The sequence below is a fragment of the Delphinus delphis genome, chromosome 8 (assembly GCF_949987515.2).
Source record: "Delphinus delphis chromosome 8, mDelDel1.2, whole genome shotgun sequence".
NCBI lineage: Eukaryota > Metazoa > Chordata > Mammalia > Artiodactyla > Delphinidae > Delphinus > Delphinus delphis.
This window is the reverse complement of record NC_082690.1, coordinates 63,636,497-63,659,365: the sequence shown is the minus strand read 5'-3', so window position 1 is coordinate 63,659,365 and position 22,869 is coordinate 63,636,497. Positions and strand designations below refer to the sequence as shown.

General features: G+C 59.0%; 1 protein-coding gene across 4 annotated transcripts; it reads right to left on the bottom strand.

The window, feature by feature from the left end:
* Positions 1-417: 417 nt before the first annotated feature.
* On the bottom strand, positions 418-22,368 carry TUB (TUB bipartite transcription factor). Of its 4 annotated transcripts, none has more exons than XR_009520391.1 (12): positions 22,146-22,368; positions 13,117-13,168; positions 12,484-12,646; positions 9,132-9,275; positions 6,748-6,869; positions 6,109-6,306; positions 5,709-5,821; positions 4,733-4,847; positions 3,108-3,206; positions 2,712-2,883; positions 1,556-2,232; positions 418-1,453 (listed from the first exon to the last, which is right to left on the bottom strand). XR_009520391.1 is itself a non-coding variant. In XM_060018443.1 (12 exons), the coding sequence occupies exons 1-12, from the start codon at positions 22,181-22,183 to the stop codon at positions 2,099-2,101; spliced, it is 1,518 nt and encodes a 505-aa protein (XP_059874426.1). In that variant the 5' UTR covers positions 22,184-22,368; the 3' UTR covers positions 418-2,098. The 4 variants fall into 4 exon arrangements, 3 of the variants coding, with proteins under 3 accessions (XP_059874426.1, XP_059874424.1, XP_059874425.1); XM_060018443.1 differs by adding an exon at positions 7,793-7,960 and having other exon boundaries at positions 418-2,232; XM_060018441.1 differs by having other exon boundaries at positions 418-2,232.
* Positions 22,369-22,869: the final 501 nt, after the last annotated feature.

Here is a 22,869-nt window from a genome sequence, read left to right as displayed (position 1 = left end):
ACGAAAACACCTATCAACCCCCTCCCCTGTGTACTAGAGGAAAAAGCAGGGGACTAGTTTTCCATTGTGCTTCTGATGAATTTTCCACTCTGCCCCAGGATCCCCTCTCTCATGAGGATCCAGAACCAACCTGTTCTACCTTAAAATCACTGACCCAGAGAAACAGCTTGACTAGACTTTAGAGATCATCTACTTTCCATCATTCTAAATGTCAGCAGGTCTCTCTTTTCAAAGTCAAGAAAGGAAGAGCCAAACTGGGACTATGGACAGGAGGACCGCGCGACAGTATTTCATTGGCAAGTGGACCAGCTCCGGTATAGAAGGTTCTAGTGCCCTAAAGATGGCCCCAAGTCAAGAGCTGTCCAGAAACTAGACCATGTTAACAAAACCTGGATCATTGGAGGGGCCTCTGAGGGGCCTCTCACAGAGACATATGCCCCAGGTGTGGGCAGATCCCTGCTAGAACAAGAATGTCTTGCTTTAAGCACTCAACGTAGGAAAACCCAGATTACCAGGAAATGAGAGCATACTACTCCCACTGAAGTCAGAACAACTTCACCTCAGAGCCTTGCTAACATGTTTACTTTTTAAAAAACCGACTTCTATGTAGTCTTTCCAAGCACATCTGCTCTGAAGTGGGGAACAACCCTTGCTTGCTTCCCACTGATTTCCGATCTCCATCTGGGTGAGTAGCCTCTGTCAGGGTAAATGACAAATATGCAAGACTTCCCAAGTTGTCAGAGTAGATGGTACCATCCACGGAGGAGGGCGGCGGAGGGAGAGGTCAGGCGCAGCCCTGAACACCCACAACCCACCCGTCACACCTAGGTAGCAAAATGGGCAGCAGCCTTGCTGAGGCCTGCCCTCGGGGAGGAGCCAGGCACAGGCCAGTCACTATCAGACGGACATGCAAAAATCCAGGCAGCTTTCGGCAGGGAACTGCCCAGTTTCCCACTGAACATCCCTAAGTCTCCGGAATCAGGTGCACGGGCATGCGGACTGTGCCCCAGGAAGGTCAGAGAGAGCAGTTTCTTGGGGGATGGTGGGGACAAGGGAGCTGAAACTCCGAACTCTGCCCCTAACCAGCCAGGTGACCCAGGGCAAGTCCTACTTTCTAGATGATCTCTCAGATCTTTTGTGGTTCTGAAACATTTCCTGCTCTCCTTACCCTGTCCCATTCCCAGCTAAGAAGAACCACATACAGTCCCTCAGCAACCACAGCCCAGGCTGACTGCAGTGGGAGCTGAAGCACAGGCGGGAGCTCCAGGCACGCCTACCTGTGTGCAGTCTGGGGCTGGTGTCCTGGGGTTCATGGGGTTTGTGCAGGGACTGCTCAGCAGGGAGCTCCTGGGGAACAGCCCTGTCCCACGTGCCGCCTGTATGCTGAGCCTGCGTCCTGCAGGCCCCATCCTCTATAAGAGATCTGACCTTGGGGGCTGGCCTCCTGCCGCCTCTGTGCACACAGAGAAATCAAATGAGCTCAAACCCTAGCCACCAGCCAATTCCCACAGCCACAGCCGGGCCCCTGCAACCCTGGCAAGGTCCTGCCACTCACCTTTCCCCATGCCCGTAACTCTTCCCAGGCCCAGCTGAGGCCTTCTGAAGCTGGAGAACTTTGTGTAGTTGTAAGGGCCAGGCTCGGCTCCCCAGCCCTCTGCTCTGTAAAGTAGGTGTGCCCTAACACTTACACACACACACACTCACTGTGCCCCTCACAGTTGGGCTGAGTGCACGGCCGGGTCCCCGCAGCCCTGCACTGTGCTTCCTCTCCCTCTACACCTCTTCCTGCCTCCCCGGCTGAAGAGGCTGCTCAGCTTGGCAAACGTGACTGCAGCAGGATACCAACCCAAGGGTCGGGGGTGGGGGCGTTGATCTTGGGGCGCAGAAAGAATTCACGCTGGTCCCTTCATATCCCCCGCTCCTCTGCCTCAGCATTGGAGACGCAGGAGCCAGTACCTGGATGGCTGGGCCCAGGAGCCCACTGAGAGCCAAAGGGTCACCTGGCACGAGGCCTATGTACAGGGGGTCGGCAAGGCTGTCTCCGCAGGCAGGCAGCTCCACTCCAGGCTGGGCAACCCCAGAGGGCACGAGGTGGCCTCTACTCGCAGGCCAGCTTGCTGTCGAAGCTGGACAGGGCAATGGCAAAGGCCTGCAGCGCACACAATGGGTAGTTGTAATCCATGGTGAACACGTCCTCTGCTACACGGCCAAACTGCATCACAATGTAGTCCGCTGGAGCCAGGCACAAGTGTGGACAGAGACAGAAGGGCAGAGCAGGGATGGCGGAGATGGGGAAGGACAGACACCCAAATCACAAGAGGGAAGAGAAAGCGCGAAGCAGAGAAGCCAAGAGAATCCCAGAGGTAAAACACAGACCAATTGGGAGAAGTGGCAGGAGAGATGGAACAGGTGGCAGAGGAGAAAGATGCATACAAACACCAGGAGACAGGGAAGAAGAGAGGAAGTCCATTCAAAGGGTGTTCCCACGCCTGAGACTCTGCTGAGTGCACAGAATCTAGGGTCAGGGCTCCAGAGAAGGTTCCTCCACGGCCTCCCAGTCATTATGGTTAGAAAGTTCTTTACACCTAATCTAAGCCGTATAATCCATGTCCTTAAACTCTGACCTCTACGGGCAGGGCTAGGTGAGCTGAACCCTGAGCTAAGGGCCCCGGGTATCATGTGGACAGTAAAGTCAGGGCAGAAACACTCACGGTCATTGCCGTGGATGATCTGGAAGTTCTTCACGGAGGCCTGAGTGACGCGCCCGTGGAAGTTGAGTACGTAGGACTGCGTGTCGTCATTCCAGACAGGCGTCTTGTTCTGCAGCTCAATGATAGTCTCCGTGTTCTTATTTTGCCAGCGTGATAGCAGCGTCTCATGCTCCTGGGAGGGCAGCCTCAGCTGAGCCAGGCCCAGGCCTTGGCACCATGACCCCCCCCAAAGAGGGATCTGCCCCAGGGGTGGGAGTCCTTAGATTTCCCTAGACCTCCAGGGCTTCTCACACTGTGTCTCCTCCACACATACACACCAGCTGGAGTTCTGCCCTTAGACGCTCATGCAGACGCTGGGATAATGGGGAAGGCGGGTGGGATGGGGTAGAGACTCACGTTGCGGGGCCGGATACAGACTCTCTCGTGAACCATGGTCATGCCTGGGACAATCACACTCATCTTCCGCGGCCCCTTGAAACCTAAAACATTTGTTTCCTAGGAAATAGCGACAGAGAACTCAACACTGGCCCTGTGAGGACTCAACTTACCTACTGGAGAGACTGGGGGGAGGGAATAAAGTTGAGCTGAGCTAGCTTCCACCACTCACATGTCTAACAGGCATCTCTAAACTTACCATGTCCGGAAGTGCGCTCCTGAATCTCCACTCTGCCCAAATGAGCTGCTCTTACAGTCCTCCTCGCTCCCCTTAAGAGCATCTCAATTCTTCCATCTGCTCAAACTACTTGGAGTCATACTTGACTCCCCCCTCTCCCTCACACCCCACTTCTAATCCATCAGCAAATGCTGTCGGCTCTCCCTTCAAATTATATTCAGAATTCAACCACTTTTCACTACCACCATCCCTCACCAAGATCACAGTACCGGCCTTTAGCTGGAATCCTTGTTTCCTCACCACCACCACCCCCCCCCCCCCGCCTTCCTCCCCGTCATCTGTTCTCCACACAGCGGTGAGTGGTCCTGGTCAGTCAGATCATTTTCCTCTTCAGTTCAGAGTAAAAGCTGACGGTCCTCCCTCGACCTGCAAGGCCTCACGTCATACGGCCCCATTACCCCCTCTCTTCACCACTCCCCTGCATTCTCTGACCTCCTTGCTATTCCCGCTGCATGCCAGGCATCCAGGATTTTGGCACTCGCTGTGTTCTCCCCGACACCTGCACAGCTGGCTCTCACTTCCTTCTGGCCTTTACCTAAGCACTACTTTGGTGGGGCCCTCCCTGCCATCCTTCCTAAAAGGACATTCATAGGCCTCGTCCCTGCTTTATTTTTTCCTTCTTACCATTTATCAGAACATATTTATTTTGCTTATATGACTGTCTTATAGCTTATCTCCCCACTAAGGGTTCACATCCCATAAGGGTCTGTATTTGTCTCTCTCTTCACTACTCTCTCTTCAGAGCCTCCAATAGCACCTGGGGCTCAGTATCTGAAGAGTCAGACTGCCTCCCCAAAGCCGACCAGCAGGTGGCACCACTGGATCATACAAAACAGCTATGCATTCCCAGGCTGATGGTACCAGGTCCTCATTCTGAAATGAGATGGAGAAACCCTTTGTGTTTATATTCATTCCAGTTTGGTCATCTGTGAGCTGTGTGACATTGGCAAGTGACTCAACCTCTGATCCTAGGTTTCCTCATCTATACAATCAAGAAGATAGGATGGAGCTCTTAGGTTGAATATTCAATGAGATGATAATGCAAAGGGCCTTACAGTCCATTCAGGACCTGAACACGGGAGGGAGGACTGGAAGCTTGCACCAACAGGAACCCAGGCCTTCTGCCTCCTCCTTTCCAGGAGGCATCCAGGCTGGGCTTCAGAGAGCCAGGCCTAGTCCCCAGAACTCGCCAAGCAGATGGCCAGCTGTGTCCTGTCCCAGGCAGGGGCCACTCCACTGCGCCTCCGTGTCTGCCCGTAAAGGTAGATGGGATAGGCCACAGACAGGTAGCAAGTCCTGAGTGTCACGTCTAACTTGGAGACCAGAGACCCGGGAGCCCACGACTCACGTAGCATACAGCAGCCAGCTCCTGACGTAAGGTTCCACTTTCCAAAGGAGATGATGCCTTCTGAGGGTTGACTCCATTGTCATAAACGGTGAACTTTGTGCCCATGAGGTTGGACCTGAAGGACAGGCACGATCAGCATAGGGTCATGCACCCTGTGCCCCAAGGCTGTCCTGTGGCGAGCCTGCGAAGCATTCTGGGCCGGGCCAGGAGCGGACCTGGGGGCACAGGCACACTGCGCATGGAGTCCCCGCCTCTGGAGGTGCTTCTTGGACAGAAGGCCTCAACTTGCTCTGAGTTTAATCAAAGAGCATCTCGGTTCAGTTCAGGGAAATCTGAGTTCCACAGAAAGTCTCCCTGGAGGAACAGGAGTGGCTCCCCACACGGGAGGTGAGCCACCAGAGTAGCATCTGACAAGACTGCAGAGGGGACTCAGCGCCCCAAGGAGGGTGGAGATGTTCTACTACTCTGTCCCATTCAGCCTGTGAGCTTTGGTCCAGCCCCATCTCCAGCTTTAGCTCCTGACTGCTAAGCTTGACTTATGCTCCCAAACCGGGCACTCTTCCTCAGCACACCTTCCCTCACCTGAGGCCTAGCTCAGAGCCTTTCCCCCACCCTAAGGCTGCTTTCTCTTCCCTCAAGGGCTCACTCTCAGCCACGCCCCTTGGCACTGACCATGGGGCTAAGGCGGCTCTTCCACGGTGGCCTACGTCGTCACTGACATCCTAGGGTTTGATCCAACCCTCTTTGTGGGCCTGCATCCCCTCTGCCTAGGAGCAGCTTAGGGTAGGGCATGTGAGGCCCATCTTCAGATCGGCTCTAGGCTGGCACAGACCGGGCCTATGGTTGATCTGATAGAAACGACTTTGGGAGAGGATCGACCCCTGGCCTGGATCTCCCTCAGGGACAGGAGATGTCCTCTACAGAGCCTGCCCCTGCCTGCCCCACCCCTGCCGGCCTCCTGGGGGAGTGCTCGTACCGCAGTTTCCCGATGTAGCTGTCCCCTCCTCGAGACAAGTCTGTTGGGTCCACAGAGATGAGGTAATTGGAAGTTTTACTCTTCTTTCTCTTCCTTCCCGCCAGGAGGAACACCTTGGGAGTGGAGCAGGGTCATGTTCCAGGCCCGGCCTCCGGTCCACACACAATCACGGGTGCCACTCACACACCTGCACTCACGAGTGACTCCCTTGCTTCAGCTCTGGAACATACGTGTGTGCACACACACACACACACACACACACACACTGACCAGGCATGGAGGCTTCTGTCTCTTTGGGGGAACTGGCAGGTCAGTGCTGGAGCTGAGGCTTCCAGTCCCATTCCAGCCCCCAGGACTTCAAGCCCACAGGGTGAAAACTGTGTGTCCAAGCCAACCTCACCTTCTTCCCATCCTCACGGTCCAGGTGCAGAAAGTAGGTGGGGTACATGCCCCGGTCCATGCCCTTCTTGTCCCGTGTGATGCGGCACTTGATGGTGATCCCCTGTGGGGCCGGCCTCAGGACGAACTCCTCAAGATCCTGGACCTCAACATCCACCGACGGCTCTGGGGCTGGGGGGCTGGGGGCTGAGGCTGCCTCCTACGGAGGAGAGAGGAGAAGCCTGAGCCCCAGGGACCCTGAACAGCTGAAACTGGTGGTCTGGTATCCAAAGCTGCCCCCAACGTGGTAATGGTGGGAGACAGGGCAGGCCCCCTGGGATGTGGACCCAGCTATCCTGGCCCTGGGACCAGCAGCTAGCTTCCTAGCCCTTCCCTCACCTCAGCAGCCCTGGGGGTGGGGAAGGAGGAAATGGGCAGGTTCTCAGGGGCCATCCTGTCCAACTCCAGCTCCCCCCAGCCCCCAGCCCGGCTGAAGAGACTGGGAGGACAGAAGAGCCCAGGCCGGAGAAGCTCCTGATAGGCACCTGGGCCCAGCCCCTGGCCCAGAAAAGCCAGCTCCCCGTCACTTCACACTCATTCCCCTCCCAGCTGGGTGACACTGCCGTCTGCCCCTCTGCTGAGCAGGAAGCTCCGTACTCACCCTGATGGACTTCCTGCTCGTCGCAGAGCTGGGGCGGGTGTTGCTGTTCAGCTGGGAGGAGCTGGAGCTGTTCTCGTCCTCATCCTCCTCCTCCTCTTCGAAGCTCATGCTGCTGGAGACGCCTGGGCCACAGAGGAGCGGGAAGGGACGAGCGGTCACACAGGCACGCCCGGTCACCGGTTCCCAGGCTCTGAGTCACCCACACGTGCAGAGCTGCATGTACACATGTGCATCCACACACTCCCACACACAACCAGATGCACACAAGGACGCTTTCTCTCTGGTGCGTACGAGAGCTGGGGCTGGTCGCTATCCCCAGGTGCAGCCCCCCTCCCAGCTTCGGCCATCAGACCCTCCCTCTCTAGCGGTCAGGGTGCCCTGTCTCCGTGTAGCAAGTCCTGAGTTGAGCTGACCCCGCACTGGGAGCCTCCACTTCTGGCCTCAGGCCTACAGAGGCCTTGGCTAGCACAGGCCGTGAAATCTCGGGGAAGGCCCGACTCCTTACTCAGCCTGACGCGTGGGGCCCACCAACTCCTCTCCAAAGCCTGCCTGGGCCCCCTGGCTACGTGCTTCTCCACACCTGGGATGCCATCTCCAGCCCTCTCTCCAGGAAGCTGTCCCGTGGTCGGGAAACGATGTGGGCAGCAGGTTTCCTGGGAGGATCTGCCTTGCCTCTCAGCCTCCTGGCCCCGCTCCCCCTAGCTCAGCAGACAGGGGGCACGTTTCGCAAGCAGGAGCTTTTTCAAAGGAACCAAAGGGAAAGGAAACCTGTCCCCAAACCTGGGCCTCCCTGGGGGCAGATGGGGATGGGGAGAGACAGGGCTGGGCTGCGAGCTGGTTGGTTATCTTAGTTCACACTTCCCTTAACTCAGCCTTATCAGGGGCCCCTCCCTGCCCAAGTTTCTCATTGCTCTCCAAGTGTGCCCCACACCAGGGCCTGGGAGGGGCTGGAACAGACACAGGAGAGTCATGCTCCCCAAGAAGGGTGCATCTGAGAACCTGGGGCTGGGCTTGGGGGGCATCACTGGACCCCCACGGGGCTCACCCTTCCTCTGCATCGTGGCACGGACGTCCTGCCCACTGGGCCGTGTGCCCCCACCAGCGGCTGTCTCCCCCTCGTCCCGGGCGTGGTCTGACTGGCCCACAGTCAGGATCCGCATGGGGCCTCGGGCCTCAGACCTGTCTTCTGCCAGTGCTGCTGGCCCGCTGGTGCCTGCAGGCCACGGACACTCCTGAGTCCCATCCAGGGGTGGGGAGGGCGGGGGGAGAGCCTGGATTCTCCGATGTCCAGGAAGAGGGTGAGGGAAGAATGAGGGGACCCTCTGAAAACTTCATTGGCAAAACCGAGTTTTTAAAAAGGAATGACAGCTGTCGGCCGAGTTTTTAAAAAGGAATGACAGCTGTCTGTCAGCCTCTTAACGATCAGTGAGCTAGGAAGGGGCATGGGCTCCGTTTCTTCTGCCGTTCCCCTACATCTGTGGCCGAGGGTAGGACTGAGATGCCTCACATCCCAGGCAGACAGCAGACAGCTCCAAAACCAACTGCAGGGTGGAAAGGACGAGAGGGAGAACGAGGCCGGATCCGACACGGCAAGGCCACCACTCGGCACAGACGCGGCCAGCTCCACGTCGTCCAAGCTGATCTCTCTCCCTCACACACGCAGACTCACACACGTCGTAAAAACACACAGGCCCCTCAAAAAAGCCAGGTCGGCATACACTTGCTTTCCCGAATGGAGGGGCTCCCCTCCCCCATCAACCTTCCTGCCCAAGTTGCCACAGCTTCAGGCAGGAGCAAGGCTCTACCCAGAATGCTGCGGTCAGTCAGCTCCACAAGCCCACAGACCCCAACGCACCACTGTCCAGCCACGACCCAGAGGCCCGGAAGCCACTCCGTGTAAAGGCTTGAGGAGACAGGGTGTCTAGCCAGCAGACAGGGCTCGGGGCAGGGCCCCGTAACCGTCCTGGATCTCCAGGGATCTTCTCTGGAGAGGCAGGAGCAGAGGGCACAGACTGGTCTGTGGGGCCCAGAGGGTGGAACTGGGAGTAGGGAAGAGTCGAGGAAGCTGCCCAAGGTGGGGACGGGCTGCCGGGAGGCAGTGAGCCCCCCGGAGGGCGTGTCCTGGGCAGGGCGGAGGTAGAGGCGCTCAGGCCCCCCGGTGGGGAGCTGGACGTCACGTCCCGGCAGCCCGCGAGGCCTGCCCGGTGCCGCAGGAGCGAGGAGGCCTGCGAGCCAGCTGGGACGCGGGGCCCGGAGCGCCACGCAGGGCCCTCGCCAAGGCCTCCCACCCGGTCCCGCACCCCGAAGTCTGGAGGATAAGCCTCCCGCCAACCCCGCAGAGGGGCTGGGCTTCCTGAGGACGCCGGCAGTGAGGGCAAGCCAACCTTTGTGCCTCCCCTTCTTCTCCTTCCCAGAGGCCGCGCCCTGGCCCCCCGCCGCGGCGGCTGCCTTGGTCCTCTTGGCTGAGGCTGGCGCTGTGGGGCGGGCAGCTCCCAGGGGCACACTGGCAAGCGAGTCGGCCTCCTGAACTGCTCAGGAGAGAGCGAGGGACAGAGCGAGAGAGAGAGCGAGAGAGAGAGAGAGAGAGAGAGAGAGCGAGAGAGAGGGAGAGCGGGAGAGCGAGCGAGAGCGAGAGAGCGAGAGACAGAGCGAGAGAGCGACAGAGAGAGCGAGAGAGCGAGAGACAGAGCGAGAGAGAGCGCGAGAGAGCGCGAGAGAGCGCGAGACAGAGCGAGAGAGCGCGAGAGACAGAGAGAGAGAGAGAGCAAGAGAGCGAGAGAGAGCGAGAGAGTGCGAGAGAGAGAGAGAGAGAGAGAGAGAGAGAGAGAGAGAGAGAGTGAGAGAGAGAGAGAGAGAGAGAGAGAGAGAGAGAGAGAGAGAGGGAGAGAGAGGGAGAGAGAGAGAGCGAGAGAGAGCGAGAGACAGAGCGAGAGACAGAGAGAGAGAGAGACACGGGCGCAAGGTGAGGCCAGAGCTCCAGCACAACACTTCCCAGTTCCCCCACCACTGGCCAAGCCCCGCCAGGGCCTCCACATGCCGTCTCTGCCAGGCAGGCCAAGCGGGAAGGAGGCGGCACCACCCCAGCCCCCGCGGGGTGCTAAGTCAACAGCCTGGCCCGCACCACGGCCAACCCAGAAGCAGAGCAGTCTGGGAGGGGGTGGGAGAGCATCTGGGAGAATGTGGGCCATCGAAATGGTGGGTGAAAGACAGAAAAGCTGCAGCCCCTGGGAGAGACCACAGCGAGGGCCAGCACCCCAGGGAGCTGCACTGGCCGTATGGGATGAGCCCCTGAGGCAGGACAGTAAGGGACAGGAGCCGCACGCCAACAGAGAGGTCTCGGAAGGGCCACTGCTGGGCGTCTCCACGCTCTCCACACTTCAGAACCCCAATCTGCTCAGGGTCCTTGGGTGGTTTCCTAGTGCTCACAAGATGACCACCGACATCCTTCTGCAAGTCTGGCCTTCCCCTTGGTCTAACTGCGCACTCCTCAGCTCCCGGGCACCCCAAGTCCCAGGCACACCAGGCTCTTCCGGTGCCTTGTACGTCCTGGACTCCCTTCCTGCCACGGGGCCTTGCTCTTGCGGTCTCACCGCCTGAACCGCCCTCATTGCTCCCGCCCACGCTCCCACCAACTCCCATTCATCCTGCAGATTCCAGCTCAGACATCATCTCCTCAGGGAAGCCCTTCTCTGGTCGCTAGCCTGGGAGCAGGCTCTCTGCCATTCACTCACTGGGCCCGGCTTCTTTCTGCAAAGCACACCTATAACAATCTACTTCATTCTCTCTCTCCTCCTAGACCTTAGGGTCCATAAGAGAACAGAGACCACATCCGTTTGTGCTCACCCTGGACCCGCAGCCTCTAATCCAGAGCCTGACACGAATAGACCCTCAATAAACATTTAAGCAATGGGTAAATATACAACATGAATGAGCATGGCCAGTAGGTCAGAAACTCATTACTGGGATAAACTGTCCGTTCTGATTTATGTCAAACTCCCTCATCTTCCTCTGAGAATGATCCCCTTGTATATAACACCAAGAGCCAGCAGAGGGCAGAGCAGGAGGCAGCAGAGGCTACAGGGGGCAGGGCGGGCGGGGCTCCTGGAAACCGGAATCCCACGTCAGCCAGCTGGGTGAGGGGCCTCCTCAGAGCTGGGGAAGCCGGGGCCGTGGAGAAGACCCAGCCCGGTCTGGAGTGGCAGCGGGGGACAGCATTCAGCTGAGTGGCTCTTGGAACACACCACGGCTGCTTCAACTTTCAAAGCCCTGAGACACAATTTTCCTCACTTTACAGGGCAGGAAACAGACCCAGAGAAGGTAAGTGACTCGCTCATGGGGACCAGCGAGCAGATGACAAGTGAGCAAGCTGTCTTCTGACTTGGGCCGTTCGCTCTGTCTCAGAGGGGCTGCAGTCTTTCTGAGGGGCTGGCCCCACCCGGCACACAGTCGGTGCTCAAGAAACACCTGCCAAAGTGACCGCACAGCTGTGACCTGCTAGACTCTCTCAAAGCCTCTAGACGTTGGCCCTGGCGCCAACTGGCAGGGCCCGAGGTCCCAGGAGCAGGCTCCCCTCCCACGGGCAGCCTCGGATGGCCAGGTGCCAGGCTCCACTGGATGCAGAACGGCAGGGGCCTTCTCTGCAAGGCACTTCCGCCACCCTTGCGCCGGCACCCACAGACGAAGCACGCGGAGAAGGCTGCCAGGTTAGGGTGGGGCCGGAGGCCAGTTCCATGTGGAGCAGAGCTGGGACTGCCTCCCAGAGACTGACCCTCCCCTGAAGGGCCTCTCAGGTGGAGCACAGACACGCCAGCTGTGGCCCGAGCTGCTGAACTGAAGCACACAGGGGCGTTACTGTGAAGGGGCCCCGAGGCGAGGCAACGACCAGTAAACTGAAGGGGCTGGAGGCAGCACGCCCTGAGGAAGCCGCAGAAGGAGGGGAACACCGTGGCTCCCTCCAGCTGCAAAAGCCAGATGCCTGCAACCTTCTTAGAGTCACTGGCTGATGGAGAAGCCCCCGTGGTTGCCGGCACCAGCAGGGGGCAGTGGGGACTGAGTCTGAGTCCTCCTTTCAGGCTCAGAGAGACCAACCCTCCGCTCAGCGCAGGGTCCGGAGCAGGAAGGAGGGAGCCGAGCACTGGGATGCAGTGGAGCCACCCGGTCCCCGGGCCCAGGATGAGCTGCCGCGAGTCCCCTGGCGAGAACCAGAGTGTACAAACACAGACGGGGGCTGCAGGCTGCTGGCTAGCACGGCTCCGTGCCCGCACCCGCAGGCCAGAAGCCAGGACACTGAGGGTGTGGGGAGGCCAGGGCGGGGAGGCCACAGGTGTCTGCCATAAGAGGCACTGGGCAGGCGGGAAGCTGAGATGGATTCCTCTCAGGAGGCAGCATGCTGGCGGGGAGCAGACTGTTCTGCTCCTGGGAGCTGCCTCCTGCTCTCAGGGAAATGTTTCAGATCAGAAGCCTGGACTTTTGAACTCCAGGGTCCATAAAGCTGGACCTTCTGGCCCCGGCACCGGACTCAGCAGCCCAAGGCTCCAGGTCCCAGCCTCCCTCCGCCTGCCCCACTCAGCTGCCCACCTGGGCCGGGAGTCATACTCGGCCTGGGCACCCCTGACAGGATGAGCCCCCCGCCTACTCAGGGCAGCAGGAAGTCCCAGACGGGCTCCCCAAAGCAGTGCTGGGGTCTGAAGCTGCAGCGCAGGGGCCTCCCCAGGCTGTCCCAAGGGCGGGGTTTACCTTGGTAGCTGGCACTGCCGCTGCTGCTGAGGTAGGACTCCACCAGGGGGGCCTGCTCCTCCGACTGCCGGGCCCGCCGGCTCCGGGGCCGCCCGTCGGCATTGGCCTGCACCATCAGGGGCTCCTGGCGCTTCTTCTTTTGCTTCTGCTCCAGCAGGGCCCGCTACAGAGGCAGCGGACAAGCACAGGGGTCGGCGGGCCCTGAGAGGGCCGACCGCCTCGCCCAAGGGAAGGTGCCCAGCCTGGGACCGGAGAGGACCTGCTCGCTCGGCTCGGTTCCAGAGGTCACAGTGCGGTCCACAGCCCACCCTGGCCTCATGTCCTTGGTGCCCCAAGACGTGGGGTCCAGCGGAAGCTGGCAAGTGTCAGCCCAGGCAGCTGCCCTGGCAGGATCACGGCACAGACGTCCAACTGCGGTCACCCAAGCTGCCCGCCGGCAGAAGCCCCAGATGCCGGGGCAGTGCTAATGCCGAGCTGGTAAAGGAGAGAGCTTGCCTCTCTTCTCCTGGGAGGGGCCCCTCTCCCCACCAGACAGGATCACCCCAGGAAGGAGGACAGCCCTCCCCCCGGCCCAGACTCTGGCCGGGATAGCCAGCGCTGACCACCCTTCCGCTCGGCTCCAGCCTCACTCACCTGCCGATCGAGCTTCTGCTGCCGCAGGTTGCTGCCCTCATCATCTAAGACACTGCGGACGGAGAGACGAGTATTCAGGGCCTGCCCACAAGGAGCCAGGACAGCCCAGAGGCCAGCCCCAGCCATGTCTGCTCTCTTTAAACCCCTCCCGTCATGGCTGCTGGGCATGGGAGGGGGAGGAAGGGTGAAGCTACTATCTGGGAACCAGCTTGAGACATGAAGCCATGAGCCATCTTTCTGCCACTTTGGGGACTTATCTCCTGCTGGGATGCCTGCTCCCCAAGGACTTCCCAGTCCGCCCTGCCCCAGTAAATACAGAGGAGACATTCCCCTTGGGTCCATGAGAAGGGCCAGGCCTGACTGAGATCCAGAGGCATCAGGCACAAGCCAGGCCCGAGGCTGGGCTTCAGACCCAAGGGCCTGTCCCTCCAGTTCCATCTTTCCGTCCTTTCTGGTGGAGGTTGGGTCTTCTGAAGCAGACTCTCTCCCCACCCGTTTAAGGCAAACTCCTGGCTCTCCAGGTGGTAAAGTGGAAATGCTGACACTGCCCACCCCCCCACCCCCCCCACTTAAAGAGGACTGAAGGTCCCCTCATTTGGGAGAGTGAAACTATGACACCAACCAGTCCCTCGGGAAATGGCTAGGGCTAGGTGCAGATGTGCGCAGGGCAGACACAGCACAACAACGCACAGCCCGTCAACCGGCCACCAGGCCCTTTCCCTGGCCACAGACACAGCGTGGGAGGCTGCAGGGCATCAAATCCTTGAGTCCCTACCTGCGGTGTTGGGACGGGCAGCATCATCTCGCACAGACCAGCTCTGCTGCCAAGTGAGGCAGAGCACAAGTAGGGATCCCCAACCACTTAACTTTGTTTCTAGTCTAAGACACATGCATGAGACCTAGGCCCAAACCTATAAAGCCAAGGTCAGGACAGCTGCGTGGGGTGGGGTTGGAGCCTGAGGATCTGAGCTCTGGGAACTCCAGGCTGCCCTGGCCCAGTTATTCCAGAGCCTGACCCTGAATCAGACCTTGTGTGGATGCCTGCACAGGTATGTCCAAGTGTGTTGGGTTTGTGTGTGAGGCTGCAGGAATATCTCATGCGTGTGCACTGGGAGATGTCCAAATGTGTGAGGGCATCTACATGTGTAAGCACATACCTGAACATAAATGCATGCAGACACCCGTTTAAGAGATGGGTGTGCTTGTGTGTAGCTGAGTACAGTACACACGTAAGGGGGAAAGATGAGGTCACATCACCCTGAAGACAAGGTGAAGCATTTCCACCTACTTCTGACAGCAGTAGCCCTTTCCAACTGGAACAATCGACCTGAAACGTCGTCTCAGCTCAGGCAAACTACTTGTGCTGCGGAAGCCAGCCAAAGGGTGGCAGCAAGTCCATGGATTGCAGACAGCCCACCACCCACCTCTGGCTTCACCTCCCTGGCCACAACCTGTGAAGACTGCATATTTTGAACTAGCAGCTGTCCGACCTACTTGCCATCAGGGAAGGACTTTCCTGATGCCCATGGGCTGCTCTACACGCAAGAGGAGCCCCAGCTGTGATCTGGGGCCCTGCACAGAATCTCAGCCTCATTCACCAAACCCTCAGCTGCCAGAGCACAGGAGAACACACTACTCAACAGACACGCTTCTAGTCAAGGCCTCAGTCTACCTAAAGTAGCCCCCCTGCCTAAGAGCGCACAGCTGCACATGGCCTCCCTGAGGGCAATGCCAGGCCCAGAGGACAGGAATAGCTCTGAAAAACCCCAGCTGGCTGGGGTGGTGAGTATCCCATCACAGAAGGCCGCACCACAGGCTGGAGGGGGGCACCAGGGTGAGCAGGGTGCCTGGGAGCCCTGTCAGGTAGCCTCTGGGACCTGAGGCTGACTAGAGAACGCAAGGGCGAAACGTCTTCAAAGGGTGAGTGTGCAACACCACTGTCCGCTGTGGTCTGTGGCTTCCAGGATATGGGTGACAACTACAGTCTGGCTCTGTGTGCCACCTGGCCGAGAGGAGCAACGGGGCCTGAAATCCAACTGTGCCCTGCTTGCCTAGCTCTGTGCCTGGCCCACACAGGGAGGCACGCCAGCTCAGGCCTGTCCTGGTGGTTGGGCCACAGGAGGCCATGTCACCCCCCACAAGGCAATGCTGGCTCCTCCCCTTCCTGCCAGCAGGAGAGGCCATTCCCTGGCTCACCGGGATGACGCGAGCCACTGCGCTCTCACAGGACAGGCCCAGGGGCAGTCCCCTGGGTCGTCCCCAGCCCTGGGCTTGGCTGAGCAGGACACAGACGATTATTCCCACGGTGCTGACACCATGAAAGGCGCTGACCCCTAACATGGAGGGGCGACATCCCGCTGAGAGGTAAGCTCGCGTTAGCAATGCCACCTCCAAACTGCCGGTCACGGTGGCTGCTCGACTCAGCCATGAGGGGAGGACGTCTTCCTACCACAGGCCACTGTCCCACTCCCATGGAGTTTCCACGCAGTTCCACGAAAGCATCACTTCCTCTTCCTCTGTCCCCACCCCATTCCCTGACGGGGGAGAATGACAAAGAGCCTTAGGCTTTAGTAACACTGGTCAGCAGGTACGGTTATAGGTAGGATGGACTTAAGTCACTGGCCTTCAAAGAAAGACAGATGAACACAAGGGTGAGGCTTCTGAAGAGATTCCAAAAACTCAAGACACCCCAGAAGCGCCTGGAGAGCCACCCACCTCCTCTTCCCTCACCACCAGGCGCGCTGCAGGAGTGGACGATGCAAGGCTGGGAGAAGCCACACGTGCTCGGTGAATAAGGACACGCCTGGCTGAGCAAGACCCATCCAGGAGGGCCGGCGATCCAGCCGAATGAGGAGGCTCCGAGAGCGGGCAGCGCCACGCACAGGACAGCAGGCTCCTGGTACGGCACGGCGTTTCCAGGAGAGCCGCAGAGGCACCAGGTGGACCACATCACCCAGCAGGGGCAAGCCTGTACCGGGTGGTGTTTCTGCCTGACAACAACGTATCCGGAGCACACTACATCTGTCCCTGGTGAAGGACAAAGACTCCCCTGCACACAGCTGAACAATGACAATAATGACGGCGTCTCCAGGGACAGCAGAACGGAAGCTCCTCTCTCCTCCGCAGCAGGCCCAGGCCCCCTCCCCTCCCCGTCCACCAGATGTCCCTGCCTTCCCATCTCCTGTGATGGAATCTCTCCTAGGCATCTTCCTTCCTCAGGACACACCCAGGCCTGCCTCTTTCTGACGGCACTGTTCTAGACAGCACTAAACGATAACCCTGAGAGCAGACGGTAATGGCTTTTTAATGACTCAGGCTCCTATAATGGAACCACTGCCCAGCCCAGGCTGCCAGCTGCAGCCCCGCCAGGAGACTCAGACAGGAGACAGGGCACTGATGGATGGGTCTTCCAGCTGACCCTGGCGGCTCCTTCACGACGGTCACCTCTTGCTGAGGGGCAGACCAGGGAGGCCCAGGGAAACACCGGTCACTGGCTCATGAAGGCCAGAGAAACCTGGTCTGCTGTGTCCACCCGTCCATTTGCTCTGCCCAAGGCCAACCAAGTGGCCCCCTCACCTCCCAGGAGACAGCCCCTCCACATCCCCTTGCTTCTTCTGAGGCGCCAGACAGGTATCCAAAGAGTGAACCGTGTGTGACAACAGAAGAGTCAGGGACATTTCCCCCACGGCTGGAACAGCCACACTTGGCCAACACAGTTAGGAAGCAGGTGCCCCCTCTCTTAGACCCCACCTCCATGCTGCAGCTCATCCACCAGAGCTGACCAGAGGCCTGGCGGCCAGGCCAACCTCAGGCCAGGCCAACTCTCCACGCCCATTCCCCGCCCTCTGCCCTCCTTCCTTCCCCTCAGTCACAGTGGAACCTGCCCCTGCTGGATTCAGGCAATCAGGGAAGTGGGCTGTCAGGGGAGGAAAGACCACCCAATGTGCCTGGCTGCAAATTCTGTGGTGCATGCCAGACCCCACCCGCCCACCCAGCATGTCTAGATCTGTGGCTTCTGCTGCCGAGTGGCTAACTGGAACATTGCGGGAAAGACACACGGTGAGGCAGCTCCAGAAGGGAGAGGACCACGCTGCTCGCAAGAGTTCCAGCCTCACAAGATGAGGCGTCTCCATTCCAGCCACTGGCTCCCAAACTCACCAGGTGAATCCAAACTGCTGGGGGCACTCAGCCTCACCTGATAATTCAGACCTGCTGGGGAAGATGCCCCACAATGAATCCTCCACCTTACACTTCCTTTTTTAAAGCAAGTGACTCAGGTGATTCTACTGCTCAGCCATGCAAACAGAGACCAGGAGCCAGAGCTGGGGATCTCTAAAGAACAAAAAAGAAACTGAGGAGCTGCCCTAAGGCTGGAAGCATGCAAACACAGCCTTCTGTTCAGATGGGGGAAGAAATTACAGTGTGCAGATCAGTGTGGCCCCAGGTAAGACCGTGTGGAAGGGGTCGACTGAACAGCTAGAAGGGACGTGACCGTTAGGGTCAGGCCAAGTGTGCAAGTCAGGGCACACGTCCGCGGACCTATCAGAAAAGACAGGAGGACAGTACAGCCAGGCTTCCGCGTGGAGCTGGAGGGACCGGCAGCGATACCATGCGGGGGAGACAAAGCCACGTAAGCGGTGTGCCAGGCCAGTCAGACGGACAAAGGTTCTGGCAACAGTGCGTCATGCCATCATCAAAGGAGGTTTCTAGCATCATGCTTCTCTTGGTTAACGAGTTTATCGATGACCTGACACAAGGCAGCCCTCTCAGCAGACTTACAGGTGACACAAAGTAGAAGAGATACTAACTGTTCACTAAGAGAGTAGGAACTCAGAAGACCCTGGAAACCTAACAGGAAGTGGCCAAGCCTTACAGGTGGGCCCCCAAACCCAGGTCTTCCCACGCAGGCACAATGGAGGAGACAGGGCTTGACAAGCAGCCCGATGAAAGACTTTGCGGTTTTGTTTACAGAGGCCTTGAGGTGACTGATCAGTATCAAAGCCATCCCACGGGGGTACCGAGGCCTGGAGGACAGCGACAGGAGCAGGGGTCCAGAGAGAGGGAGTAAAAGCCTCACTCTGCTCGGTGCTGGACAGCTGGACAGGCCACACCCAGGCCCCCGCCGGCGGCTCCAGGATCCGCGCTGGAGGAGGGCAGAGACCAATCTGAGGGCATCACAGGATCCCTGCTCCCTGAATCATCTGCCAACCTTGTGCGTCCTCCTTCCACCCCAGGCAGCAGCAGGAAGACTTCCCAAAGACGCTCAGGGTGGGAGAGGAGACAGACTCCCTGCGGAACTGGGAGCGGAGATTCTGCTCTTCCTTCCCGTTGCCAGAAGTGAAGCAGTGGGCCAGAGTCTGGGCACCTCTGAGGCTCCGCCCAGAGGGAGAACTGAGAGTCAGAGTCTTGTTTAATAAGTAGTCATTCCATTCCCCGGTAAGCAGAGTGAGAGGAGGGGGATCCAGGAGGATCTTAACGAGGACCAAGAGGAGGGGAAACCCAGAGACGGGCTTAGGCTCACCGCCGCAAGGGAGGATTTTCTAACGTTCTCGTCCACCTGAATGGAGGTTGTTCGCACGGATGCTACACAGGGAGCATTCACACAGAGGACCGGGCAGCCTGTGAGGGCCACTCCTGCCTGAGGTTCTCATTCTCTGACCTAGAGCTGTGCTTTTCCAGCAGCACTCAGAAAGCCCCATTGTGAGGGGAGAGTACTGCAGCCCTTAGGTGTGCTGAGAACACAGGTGTGGCACCAGGAAAGCCAGGAAGTCCTAAAATCCACCTGGGGATGCCACTTTGATTCAAAGTAGTGGGCATCACATCCATGCTGGGTCATGCCAGGCAAACAGGCTGCTCTCCAGATGCAGTTCCTGGTCTCCAGGAGTTCACGGCCCCGTGAGGGAGAGAGCGGGCAATGGCCGCAGGACTGTGCAGACAGAGCACTGAGGACAGGGCTGGCCATCACGCCCACGCTCCAATACACCTGTGGGCAGCAGGCTTTCCTGACTCTCAGCGCTCCACCTACAACCCATAAAAAGTTGTAAAATCATGAAGCAGGGACAGTTAATGCTCCTCAAGAACACAGGTGAAGACAGAATGGCAGAAATAGAAATCAGCAGTAGTAACAATAGAAAAAAAGGCAAAAGCCATTCCAACTGCTACACTTTATCAACTAAATGGCTCGCTTCTAAGTCAACGTGAGATTAATCTGTGATCATTATAAACTGAGTCACAATTACCCTTAAGATGATTATCACCAGCTGTCACTGCTTCAAAGAAAAGGAGCTGGGCCCAGGGGACGCAGGTGCAACCACCACAGAGAGAACAGAGCCCTCACCAGGAGAGCTAACGAGATATCGACCGACCTGTGGTCCCCAAGCCAAATGACACATTCCGGTCTGACATGAGGGAAACCCCACACGAAAACACGTGCACACGTACCCATCCCCCTCATCTGCAAGTGCACTGCCTTGCCGCCTTCCGTCCCACTTTTCTCTGTAATCAGGCAGGCATGTGGCTTTGACTGCAATCAGCAGCCCTGCTAGTGCAAAAGGCCATTTGCATCTCCTCTCCGCCGGATCTCCCCATTCTGGAAGTCTACACCCAAGTCCAGCGCTTTCCCAGGCACAGTACAGGCTCAGAAAGGCCCCAGCAAGGCAGGAGAGAGTCTGGCAACTTCTGACTACAGCCCGTCCCCAGCTAGACACCTACCCTCCCTGCCACAGAGCAAGAAGGCAGGGTGGCAGAGCACTGGGACAGTGCCCAGGGCAGGGCCACAAGGGTGCCAAGCTGCTCCCTGGGGCTGGGCTTCGGGGCGGCAGGATTCTGTGCTCCAGATGGAGTGTGTGGGCTCAAGAAAGGAATGAGGGGATGGCATTGCTGGGCCTAGGCTGGGGCAAGTGCCAATTCACTCTCTGCAGGATGCCAGTGCCTGGGCACTCGCCGCCGGAGGACAGAGCCCTTTTCCAGAGACGACCCGACCTCCCTAGGGCCCTCTTTCCCAGAGGCAGGCTTACGCCTCCCCAGTTTGAGGCAGACTTTCTCTAAGACCTGTGTACTCACTCTACAAGTTGCTTTGGTCCTTGGCTCCTGGGAGAGGCTTCCTTGAACCACGACCTGGCCTGGCCCCCAGCTTGCCATGATCTAAACACGCCGTCATATCCCAGCCCCATGTGCTGCCCCTGTCCTCCCTGCCTCCTGAGTTAGTCTGTGGCCACCACGCTGCCATCAGCACCCCCGTTCAGGTACTTCCCCAGCACTAGAGGCCTCTGAGCCCACAGGCACTGTCCAGGCACCTCTGCTGGGTGATTAGAAAAGGTTAATGATACTCTTTGTGGCGGCACTGTCTTCTGGAAGGGCCTTAGCCCACATGTTGTCAAGAAGGCCAGGATGCTCCGGAAACGACTTGTGCCCCCAGCCGGGATGCCCTGTGCAGGGTGACAGCCCTCCTAAGTCAGCACAGCCCCGGTCCCCTGATGGGAGAATCTCCTGGTCTATGCGAGACTCTGAGGTGTGACTGTATACGTCTACCAGAAACCCTGGGTTGACCCGTGTGTGTGTGTTGGTGGGAGGGGCACCCACAAATTCTAACTTGGGAAGCCCTGAAGCCCCCAAAGGTGCTGAGATTAGAGACAACAACAATTCTCAAGAGAAACTCTGAATCCCCAGGCCAGTGACAGGCGCTTCTTTGTAGAAGGATCTGCTCTTAACAAGCCTCAGGCAGTTTCAGCTGGTTTCCATTTTGGATGCTGTCTGGACAGACTCATAGAAGAGCTCTGTCAGAATTACTTTCTATCAGTGACTGGAATCAGTTCACTTTGAGGGTAGGCTGTGATACAAGGCAGGTCTGGAGAGTCTGTGCCTACCAGCCACAAGCATGTGCACCTGGGCCAGGCAAGAACATAGTGGACCTTAGCAGTGGGCACCCCTTTTACACACATGCCTCTCAGGGGAGGCCTGGAGATAGCCCCGTAGCCCATGGCAACCAAGGAGCCAATGGGTGGCCAAGGATCTGGTGCTGCCATGGCAATGAGCTCTTTTCCAGTGGTAATGAAGAGAATGGAGTAGAGTGGATGTGGAAAGGCCTGCACCTGTGCAAGCCCCAGGGACCCCTCCCCCACCCCGACCTCCACACAGGCAGGAAAGCCCAGCTGTCCTTGGGGCAGACCACAGCATCAGGGAACACAGGGTGGCCATGCTTCCCTGAGTGTGCCTGGGTTCCTAGGTGCTCTTGTGCACGTGAAGGCAGTTCTCACATATTGTGAGTTGGTGTGTGTCCAGGTGTAAACCAGTTAGCAAGTGGATTTCTGACTCTCTGAAAGATATGAGTAGTCTTGTGTGTGGGTAGTGGGAGGCAGGTATTCCCAATATAGGATGTGTATGTGCACGGATAGGCAGGAGTACACCTGTGTGAGCCCGAGAATCTGTGTGTGTGTGTGTTTGTGTAGCAATACATGGTGCTTGTATATAAAAGCAGTCTGTGCTTTAGGTTCGGAATGACTGTCTCCAGGAATTCATGCCCTGAGTGTGTGAACTGACCAGCAGGAGAGTTTTGGTCCTGTAGATGCATGCCTGCAGATGTATGGGTGTGTGTACGCCGCTATACTGGCGTAAGACCGGTGTGCTAGGCCTAGGAGGGGGCTCAGCACCGTTCACTCCCTCCCCAGGCGGCCACATGGCACTGACTGCCCCAAGGCCCACACAGGCCCAGAGCACTGGCCTCTTCCAGCAACCCCGGCGGATAAGTGGGGGAGCGGAGCACGCTAGTTCAGTCCACTGGGGCCCCCAAAGTTGGGACAGGAAGGCCCAGAGCCTCCAACCCGCGCCCCCGGGGCTGGGCCAGATGAAGAGGGTACAGCTGCCCTGCGCCCCAGTCCAGTGTCCCCAGCCAGCCCTGCGCTCCGAGTTCGGGGTGGTGGGCACCTTGGCCCGGCACCCCCGACCCTGCCCCAAGCCCTCAGCGTTGGAGGGTGGTGGGCCAGGCCCGAGCCCCCGAGTCGAAGAGAAGGTGGGGGCCGGCGCCCGCGTACCTGTAGGGAATCCAGTCGGAATGCGGCTTGGAAGTCATGTCTCTCGGGCGCGGGGTGGCAGCTGCGGCTCCGGAGGCCGGGGCCAGCGGGGGCCGGCGCGGGGGCCCTGCTCAGCTCCCGGGCCGCCCAGGGCCGCATCCTCCCGGGCCGGAGCGCTGGGCCCCGTCGAGGCCCGCGCTGCACGCCAGGGCCCCGGCCGCGGGCTCGGCGAGCGACTGCCTGCGCGGCGCGATGGGCGAAGCGGCGGAGTGCGCGGGGCCGCCGCCGCCGCCGCGGGCGGGCGGGCGGGCGTGCGCGCGCGTGGAGGCGGGAGAGGCCGTCCGCACCGCCCGGCGCCGCCAGAGGGGCTGGGTTCCGCGCCCAGCGCCCGAGCTCTGCTTGGTAGCAGCGGCGGCCCGCCCCCTCCTCCCTCGCCCCGCCCCCGGCGGAGACCCCACCCCCAGACCGGCTTCGGCGTCCCAAACGCCCCCATCCCCCTCACCGAAAGCCCGGGTCCCCAGGCTCCGCACACGTGACGGCGCCTGAGCCCACTTTGGGTGAACAGGTGCTGTCACTGGGCGGGTCTCCGACCTCAAGCCTCACTTTCTCCTTCTGTGGAACGGGGATAATTCTAACACCTGCCTACCTGGCCTACCTATCTCCACTAAGGGATGGGAAACCTATGCTCAAATGGAGGGGGAGGGGAGAAGTAGGGGGTGGGATCCAGTTGTATAGGAAGGGAATG